This window comes from Phasianus colchicus, chromosome 5 (assembly GCF_987193195.1).
Source record: "Phasianus colchicus chromosome 5, bPhaCol1.hap1.1, whole genome shotgun sequence".
NCBI lineage: Eukaryota > Metazoa > Chordata > Aves > Galliformes > Phasianidae > Phasianus > Phasianus colchicus.
In genome coordinates this window covers 30,362,697-30,372,733 of record NC_143440.1, presented here as the reverse complement: position 1 = coordinate 30,372,733, position 10,037 = coordinate 30,362,697, and the positions used below count along the sequence as shown (strand labels likewise).

General features: G+C 44.4%; 1 protein-coding gene across 12 annotated transcripts in view; it reads left to right on the top strand.

Annotated features, from left to right (window-relative positions):
* Window positions 1-1,980: 1,980 nt before the first annotated feature.
* GPHN (gephyrin) overlaps window positions 1,981-10,037 on the top strand; it is a 264,503-nt gene continuing 256,446 nt past the window's right edge. For all 12 annotated transcript variants that reach the window (XM_090141191.1, XM_090141188.1, XM_090141189.1 and 9 more), the window contains exon 1: window positions 1,981-2,100. In XM_090141191.1, the coding sequence (XP_089997317.1) occupies window positions 2,037-2,100 (64 nt within the window). In that variant the 5' untranslated portion in view covers window positions 1,981-2,036. The remainder of the gene's footprint in view (window positions 2,101-10,037) is intronic.

The window sequence follows — 10,037 nt, the reverse complement described above, 5'->3', positions numbered from 1 at the left end:
ATGACAAAAACTTGTTTTTCTCTAGACAGTCAACATGAACTCTGGTACAGACTGCCAGCACATTTCCCAGAATGTCTGCCTGCAGAAAAATGACTTTCTCACACAAACTTGTTTGCCATTCTGATGAAAACTTGACGGCAGAAAACCATCCTCTTATAACCTTCTCTTGAGCTACTATGGATCTGCCTTTATATTGAGTCTAATTTACGAGAACCTTCATATCCCAACATCAAAACCCCCCTATATTGATTTCAGCCTCTTCTTGGCTTAGTCTTTTAAAATGTTGTAAGCTTACACTATTTCATCACACTAACACAATCCTCTACTATGTTTCTATACAAAGAAATCCCACACAAATCCCACAGGAAGTGCTAACACGAATGTTGCCAGTGAAATCTTAATTCTTCCCCTCCTTATTGTCCACATGAGCAACACATCAATCAGTTACACGGGGAAACTGAGCTGTCTGAATAAGCACTACTGCCTTTAGTGTTGGGTGTGAAATCCTCTGCAGGAAGCTATGAAGTGTCACGCTTCCTGCTTGTACTTCAGATAATTTCAGATATATTAGAGAAAAAAATCTTTTTGCTTTGTCTACAGCAGAATATTCAACACATAGCGACCAAACCCACGAGGGAACAGAAGTACGAGCACCAGCGATGCAGTATCTTCAGCAACCATGCTGTTTTGGGTTCAGGCTTACACCCACCCACATATGTTGTATTATACCATTGCATAACCAGAGATCTCAGGAGCCTGAATTCTCAGTCTCTGTGGCTGCACACTGCAACTGCTGTGCCAATGAAAATAGTGGTATCATATGCTGATGCACCATCCCGTGGAAGTGCTACTAGCATGGCTTTCCCTGAGACACGGGGTATTTCTTCAGGCCTTCATTTCTCCACTAGAAATCCACCCAAGAAAATGATATGCTAAAGAGGAAATTTCCAAAAACATTTGTTAATGGCTGTGTAAATTACAAATGCTGTCAGTAATAGCTTGTTAGTACAGAACCAAAAGGAGGGTAAGCCCCAGTCTGCTATTACAAAGGTAGTACTGAAATCACGCCAACAACATACGAAAATATAAAACTCAGCTGGAGTCACAGGTTTGAACTTTGATTGTGGGTAATCGGCTGCACAGCACTATCGTTAACGGTGGGAGACATCTGACCGCGTATCTGCGCAAAGTGAAAGCGTGCCTGCATTTCTGCAAGCACGCTGACAGCAGGCACGACTTTATCCACAGGGCTGTGATGGAAGTTCTGGGAGCAGTGGGGAAGAAGTGAGGGGAGAGGTGCGAGGGGCCGCGGGAGGGCGCCGAGCCGCCTCGCAGTGACCGGGGGCCTACAGAGCTGCGTCGGAACTTTGCTCTGCTGTATCTCGCGTCAGCTAGAGCAAACGGTGATCGCAAACCCTTCTGTCCTTTCTCACTGTCCGAGAGCTCACGAATCGAAGTGCTAAACCTGTGTAATGAGCAGACGAAAGTGACCTCGGGTCACCTAGTAACGGCGACTGAGCCGAGTGACGCGGCGTTATAGCAGACCGGGCGCCGGCCCGGGGCGGTGCAGAGGGCAGAAGACCCGGCGCGCACAAGTTCGCAGCCCGGCCCGGGGCTACCCGCGCACGGCTGGCGCCAGCCCCGCGTTCGGAGCGCCGAGTGGCGCCGCCTGCCGAGGGGACCCGGAACCGCAGGCCGGGGCCGAAGGGTCAGCCGCGCGCCCGGCACCCCCGCGCCCGGCCCGGCGCCTTCCCCCCGGCCGCGGAGGGCGACGGCGCGGCGCCGGGCCGGGCGCTTTCGGCACTCGATTAGTGCCGCCTGTGCGGCGCGCGGCACGCCATTCTCGCGCTCCGCAGCCGCCGCCTCTCTCGTGCTCGTAACGGCTCCGCGCGGCCGGCGCTCGCCCCGCCCCTTCTCGCCTCGGCCCCGCCCCGCTCGCCCCCGCCCCTCCCCCTTTGCGCTCGCGCCGCTCTCGAGCTCGCGCCCCTCCCCCCCCCCCGCCCGCTGCTGTCAGTGCGGTGGCTGCGCCGGGCAACATGGCGTCGGAGGGGATGATTCTAACGAACCACGATCACCAGATCCGCGTCGGGGTGCTCACAGGTAACGGCCGCCGACGGGGCCCGCGTCGGGGCTCGGGGGGCTGCCGCGGGTCGGGCCGCGCCGTCGGGCACCCGGGGGCTCCCCCCGGCCGCCTCCTGCGGCGCCGCCGCCGCCGCCGCGCAGGGGGCCGAGGCCTCGGGCCGGGCCCGGAGCGGGGAGCGGGGGCGGCTCCGGGTTCGCGAGAGCGGGCGGCGTTGGCGCCGCAGCTGCGGGCGGGCGGGCGCTGCAGCCCGGGGTCGGCCCGGGGCACCCCGCCTGGAGGGGAGGAGGCGCGGGGGTGGGCGCCCGTCGCGGGGCCCGGGGCTCTCCCGCTCCGGCGGCCGCGGCCGGGCCGGGAGGGCGAAGACGTTGGGGAGGGCGGCCTGCGGCCGGCGAAGGGAACGGGCGGGCGGGAGCCGGGCCTGGCGGCGGCGGGGGGGCCGGCCCGGCAGCCTGCCCCGGGGGGCCTGGGAGCGCGGCTCGCCCCGCGCCTCCGGATGGCTCCTTCCCGGCGGCGCGGGGCGGCCACGGGTGGGGGAAGAAGGCCGGCGGGGCGCCGCTGCCGGCTCATGGGTGGTCCCCTCGCGACCCAGGCGCTGTGAAGAGCGGTTTCGAGGCGGCGTGCGTGTCGCAGGCTGCGGGGCTCCCCGGCCTCCGCGGGGTTGCGGTTATCCCGGCGCGCCGCGGAGAGCAGGCGCTGGCAGCGCGGCGGGGCCGGGAGCAGCCCCTGGCCGTGCGAGCGGCGGTCGCGGGGAAGGGAGGAGAGAGATGCGAGCGAGCCCTTCGCGCGTCGGGCTCGGAGCTTGGATGGAGAGCCTGGGCCGACAGCGGCGGTGCGAGCACGCGTAGCAGCCTGTAGCAGTTGGGAGGAAGGGGCCGCAGTCCCTGGAGAAGGAGCGGGGAGTTGCTCTGGAAGTTGTGCGGCCGCCGCGTGCCGGAACGGGCCCGCCTGGAGCCCGGCCGCGAGATGGCGAGCAGCGGGCGCTGTCCGCAGCGCGGTGCTGAAGGCGCCCCGACCGGCGGTGCGCGTGGCGGGGGATGCTGGGGGGAGTCCGCAGCTCTTGTGCTGAAAGCGAGGCAGGCGTGCTGCTACCCGACATGATCGAAGTTAAAGCGAGCAGGAGGTGTCTGCCAGCAAAACGCTCTTTGCGTACTTGTACAGCTTCGTGCTGCTTGCCTTGGGTTATTATTCTATGTTGATTGGTGACTTTTAACAATTTTTACCTGTATAAACGTTCCCAGAACGCTCTACCATTTGTACTACAAATCCAGTTTGAACGCTGTTAAACTCTTGTACCTGTGTGCCATAATGTAAAATTCTGTTGAGAAGAGTATGTGATCTGATTTTGTTTTGTCTTGTTTTTAAAGGGAAATTAGAAGACAAAAGAACAGAACATTTTTAGCCCTTTTCCCCCTAATGTCATTGCTTTGAACTGCATGTTAAAAATTTTGCAAATTATTTTCCTATTATTATGGGGACACTTTGGCTTCTAGCATTTTTTTGTAGACTCTTTTTGCTAACCAGTGTATGTTTATAGACATGAAACCAAACTTTATATAAATGTGTAAATGAAGACTTGTTTTCCTCTCTGGAATTTCCTTTCACCAATAAAAGAAAACATTTGTACTTTGGGGGCATGGACCACCATGCTGTTTCCAGTTGTGGAAAGACAGCAAAGTTTGAAGTCCATTTTTGACTTTTTTCTCATAAAAATGAACTAATAATTGCTTCTTGTCTAATGAACAAAAGAGTAAGTGTAACAATAGGTAGATTCAGTACAAACACGATTTTTTTTTTTATTTAATCACTTAGAAGAGTACAGTGATTAGAAATCAGATAATTAGCATGACTTAGTTTTTCTGATTAGGATCATAGCCATATGTTTGGTTAGTTATCGATATATGTGATGTGGATTTATCATCATAAGCACTGGTGTTCCTGTGAGGCATGGAACACTTACTTTAGCAAGTACCATTATTGCACCTCACGCTTGTATTCTGATGGAATTTGAACTCCTTTGAAGTGGTTTGGAGTCTATGTTTGTTTTTTAAATGAGGATATAAAACAAATATTTGAGTCTGTTGCTAGCTTTTCTTGATGTCAAGATTGAGGCACGTGACTCTAGAGTATATTGATAATACAAAGTGGATGTTTGTTTTGTAGCTTGGATTTTGTTGTGTTCAAGAGAATGTATTGTAGTAGGTGTTGCTTGACAGAGTTTTGTGTTTGTGTGTTTATTGCTAGTTTCCTTCTTATCTGTATTCACTTGGGTCTCAAGTGCTAATCATCAGATTGGTAGATTGGAGAATGAGCTAGTGGGTTGGTCTTGTGGTGCCCTAAGCTTTGCTATTTAGTGTTCCAGGTATTTTCCTTTAAAAAGAAACAAACAAAAAACAGCAAAACCAAAAATAAACCCCAAATGAACAAGACAGGTAAGTAAGAGATGAAAAAAAGGAAAAAAATGTGGTAAAAATTATGATAAAGACTGCAGTATATATAGGCTGTCTGTGCAGTCTCATAGACCAATGCAGCCTTTGTGAAATACAAATGCTGTTATGGCTTTACTCTGGTTGTCCCTTGCAAGCCTTTCATGTCTGGCAGATCTCTCATAGAGTGTTTGTTAATGAGTTACCATTGCTGTCAAGATATTTAACCTGATCAGTAAATAGTCCTGTAATGCTGAAATTGGCTGGAAAAGGAGGGAAAACAATCTTTACAGTGTCTGGACTTGAACACCCTTCAATGATGGTGACGTTGGTAAAAGTTGCATATCCTGTGACCTTTCTTCTTTGGCTTGGCACTGAGCGGACCCTTACCTAACACTGAGCAGAGAGCTCTGAGTGCTGGTATTGTCTCTGCCAGGCTGATGGAAAAGAGACTCTTATCTTTCTGGTTCCTCTTTTGTTCTTTTTTTCTCTCCAACCCCATGTTCTTCTTCTTTACTTTTCTTCTTGTTTTTTGTCCAGTAACAGTGTTTATTAATACATGGCAGTGGACTGACCAAAAGAAGGTTACAAGCAAATGCTTTTTTCAGACTATTACTCATTAAAAAACAAAACAAAAGTAAAATATGGAGCTGACTACTTTCAGTGTTTTGTCTCCGCTAGAATAAAGTTGTCACTACACAAACAGCATTTTCTGTCACTGCTCTTCTTTTTGAATTGCTTTTTGCTTGTTTTGGAAAAAAAAGAAAATCTCAGACCTATCTTCTTTTTGGGGATAGTTTTATCATCCTTGGTATGTTGACAAAGTGATGATGTACAGCTTTCTACCTTAAAGAGACTTTTTTTCTAAGTAGTCAATGTGTAAGGGGTTTTAGTGAAGTGCAGCACTTATGATTTCTTCTTCAGGTACTTATTCTTTCACTAAGTAAAGACTAAAATGATTTGACAGACAGCAGTGTGCCCTTGTGTCCATGAAGGCCAATTGCCATTGCTTCTGGGGGCACATTAAGAAGAGTGTGGCCCGCAGGTCGAGAAGGGTGATCCTTTCCCTCTGCTATGCCCTTGTGAGGCCACATCTGAAGTGCTGTGTACAGTTCTGGGCTCCCCAGTTGAAGAAAAACAGGGAACTTCTAAAGAAAGTGAGAAAAAAAAGAAAAGTGAGGCCACAAAAATGATGAGAGGCCTGGAGCATCTCATTTGTCCTCTTAAGGGAGGGTGAGGCAGAGAGCTCTGGGACTGTTCAGTCTGGAAAAGAGTGAGAGGGGATTGTATCATTGCTTGTAAATATCTAAAGGGAGGGAGTCAAGCCAGGCTTTTTTTGGTGGTGCTCAGTAACAGAACAAGGGCAGTGGGCACAAATTGTAGTACAGGAAATTCCATCTGTAAGTGGGAAAGAACACTTTTACTTTGAGAGTGACAGTGCACTGGAACAGGCTGTCCAGAGAGCTGTGGAGTCTCCTTCTCTGGAAATACTCAGAACCTGCCTGGATGCTTTCCTGTCCAGCCTGTTGTAGGGAACCTTCTTTAGCAGGGGGTTGCACTACCTACCCTCCAAAAGTTCCTTCCAAACCCTACGATTCTGTGTCATCTGTGACCGTGGGCCTATACAACAAAGCAGGAAAAGGCTGGTGAATGCAGAAATTTAGGCCTTGGTTTACCTCTTTATACTGTAATGTGAAAGGTTACCGTAGTGTCTTCAAGTGTATGAGGACATGCAGTTCATTGAAGTAGCACAGCAGATACACATGATGTCTGAATTTATTATTTTGGAGCAAATGTGCTTCTGAGAATGTCGGAGTTTTGCTTACCTGGGAACCCCTTCCAAACAAAGAAATTGAGTGCATCTGAAGTTCAGTAGTGTACAGAATAAAACAAACCCAAACAAATAAAACAAACCAACAGTAAGAACAAAAACTCAACAACAAAAATCCAAACAAAAAAACATTAAAAATTGTAAAAATTATCTTTGAGAAAAATGGGTAGCAATATCTTCTAGATTGTCAGTGTCTGTTGAACACTGTTTTAGAGCTATACACTGTTGATTTTTCCAACTAAAAAGTAATTTGCCAGTCTTCAGCATTATGAGGTAAATTGTCATGACTTTAATACTCCACATCATTAGCACGCAAGTTGTGAGATCTTTTTTTAGTGGTGATGCTGTTCACAGTTTGGATGTGCCTTAGAGCTTATGGCAAACTTTCTCCCAGAGGTCTAGGTGGGAGGGTAAGGATTGGTTTGTTAGGATTTACTGTCAGATCTCTTTAACTGTCTAAATGCAAGGATCTTTTTTGCTTTTGTTTTTTGTCTGTAATCTGCCTTCCTGTCAAAACTACATCTTGGTGGGCACTCATCTTCAAAACACAGATTCAAATTGGTACTTTTATGAGGAGCCCCAGTTCTCTTCCCAAAGTTTAACTCTCCAAATGAGCTATAGGAATACAGAAAAGCTCTACTTCCTCCATTAATAGCAGTAGAACGTTTCAAGTTTCCCTCTTTCCTGAGTGTAAGGCTGTCATAATGTTAACTTTATCTGTAGTAACTATTTTATCCATAGTAACTCTTTTGTTTGCAGATGAAAGTCTTCATAAAAGCATTTTTCTGATTTTTTTTTTTTTTTTTTTTGGTATGGCTGTGGGAAAACCATCTGTTTGTTGATTGTGATCCATACAAACGTCTAGTTTCCTTTTCTTAATTTCACAGTGTTGAATGTGACTTTTACTTTTAAAGAGGAAGTAAGTTCTGGATTTTTTTTTCTTTTAAAATATTTTTAAAATATATAAGTATAAAAAAACAGTGAATGGAATCTCAGTGATAAGAGGCTTTTACTTGCTGTTTAATTTGCTTGCTGTGATAGTTTCCTTTCGAACTGAAGGAAGCAGAGACTCTGAAGTTAAAGATATGTGAGGCAAGAGATTATTTCCCTGTTATATGCTGACGTTTTAATTAATACCTTCATATGTAAGTAATGACCGTTAGTTTGGACATTTGTGTGTCCTTGCAGAGCAGGAATGAGAAGTCATGTCATCAGTGTTTCTTGATTTGAGTTTGTATCCAGATACATAGTTGAAAGGTTTCCATCTTATCCCATATTCCATACCTGTAGTTTGTATATGACAGTACAGAGTTTATTCATAACATCTACTTTGCTTGCATTGCATTTGTTCTCTTTTCCAGTAAAGATGGAAAACTTCCTGTGTGTATCTTGAAGATTATTGATTGCTTTCAAGTGTGGACCTAATAAGAGCTAACTTTGTTCTGGCATAACCTTTAGTTGGTTTCCCATTCTCATTAATAGGGTGATAATGGAACATATGATTGTCAGTGTATGCTTTAGAATGTGTGGCATACAGAATCCTGATACATAGATACTAAATTTCTCCCCTTAATTTTTATTTAGTTGCATCTTTTTTTTGCTTTTTTGAAGTCAGAGTAGGGTGTATTTGTTTAAAGGTTCTTTTATAGCAGAGTAGAATTTCACCATTAACCTTCCTAACATTGCCTCCGATAACCTTAGAAAGAGAACAGTGCTTAAATCTGAAAGTGTCTGTCTTGAAATTTATAATACTTTAAAGGCAGGGATGTTTGTTGTGAAGTAATTGTGAAGTGGAAGTTAAAATTTTCACTTTGCTTTCATTCAAACTATGAAAGTTTATTTTAAATAAATGGGAGAGTTGTTTTTTCTTGTTCAGATACTTGAAACAGCTTTCTTGACAGGGTTGTAATTTTTTGGTTTTCATTTGAGCAGGGATGGTGTTTCTTATCTTCCATCTGAGATGGATACTGTGAACCTGGAGCACATGGTAAACAAAAATTGTAGCTCAGAGTTTAGAAGGTCTTGAAGAGTGGGTTAAATAAAACAAAAAAAATTGCATTCTGTTCCTACGTGTAGATTTAGTATGCAACTCCTTACTGTTGTATTCAAAATTCTTATGCTGGTACGGTCTTGTTTATGACAGAATTCTTACTGAAAAACAAGCAGAATACCTGAGAAATCTTTTTTTTTTTTTTTTTTTTTTTTTTTTTTTGACAACAGGAGGGTAATAATTACATGGGAAATGATAAGGAAGGAAGGACTTCTGTATGTGATGTGTTTTTATGTAATAAAGAAGTTTTTATAGTCTTTGATTAAATTGCAAAATCATTTGGGAATAGTAAGTTGGAGTTTACAGAGAGCAAGTAATTGCATAAAAAGTGCTTGGGAAAAATATTTATTAGGCAGTTATCTTAGAAAATCTCAACTGCAAGTAAGAGATATATATGTGATGTGTTTTCTTTACTTGTTTTGCTTATATACTAATTTAATTAAGCTTATTTTATGCCTGACTTGCAAGTCAATTGGAAAAAAAAATTAGCATGAACCCTAATGAATAATGTTCTGTGTACAGTTTGTAAAATCTTGCAAATCAGGACTCTGTCCTACCATTGCGAAGTGGATGATTGATAGTAATGGCCTTTTGAAAGGAATGCAATGCATTTTCTGTTTCTGGTACTATAAGATAAATAGCAAAACTTCCACTGGCTGGCTTCAGTGATTTAGTGAATAGGCTGTGTATTACAAAATCTATTTTCGAGCAGTAAAGTGTGTTTGATGTGTGCCAAGATCTGAAACAACTGACCCAGTGCTAATTTAGTTCCATATGCGAGTCTGTTACTTAGAACAGTGTTAAAAATTTTGTACTTAATATGATGCTTCATTATATACTTAACGTAGAAATTATATTAGTAGATGGATATAATAATCCAGCAAATACTGCGCTTGTGTTTAAGACTGCTACTATGGAGGTATGTTTCTCAAACATACTGTTTAATTTTTTTATTAAATTATATTATTTATTATGTAGTTGTGCACAGAAACAGTGTGTACAGGCACTGAGTGCTAATATTTTGCGTGCTTACTGTGTGGTTATTAAATACATAGTTTTCTTTTTTTGTGGGAATTTAAATTTTATGTGGAATATTTTTACTTTATACTTTTTTTTGTATTGATTTTGTTGGAATTCTTCTGTCTTACATGTGTCTTTTGGAACTTAAAATTGGGAAACAGAAATCGAAGCATGTGGTGTGGCTTCTGGTGATGGTAGTGGGTTTTTGTGTAATTATTAATTTTTATTTTTAGTTTAATTTGAATTTGAAACATAGGGGATACAAATTTGTGTTGAAACCTTGAAGTAGTGCAACTCATCCCACTCTTCAGGTGTTCTGGATTCTAAAAAATGCCCATTTACAAAACTAAGACTTTAAGTTCTGCAACCTTAATTGACAGAATCTTTAGTAAAATCATTGTAGTTACTACCTGTGGCTATGGTTGACCAAGGAAGTATAATGGCTAAATTGCAATTAGCTCTTCGCATACACTGTTGATAGGGAGAGGGATTTTCTTGGTGACTATTGTTGTACCTTAGTGGTTGCTGAGGACTGTATCTGTGCGGTGCTGTTTTTGAGGACTTGGAAATGCACTGTATCCTACCTGAATGATGCAAGTATTTACTAGGAGGTGAGCTGTTGCTTAGAAT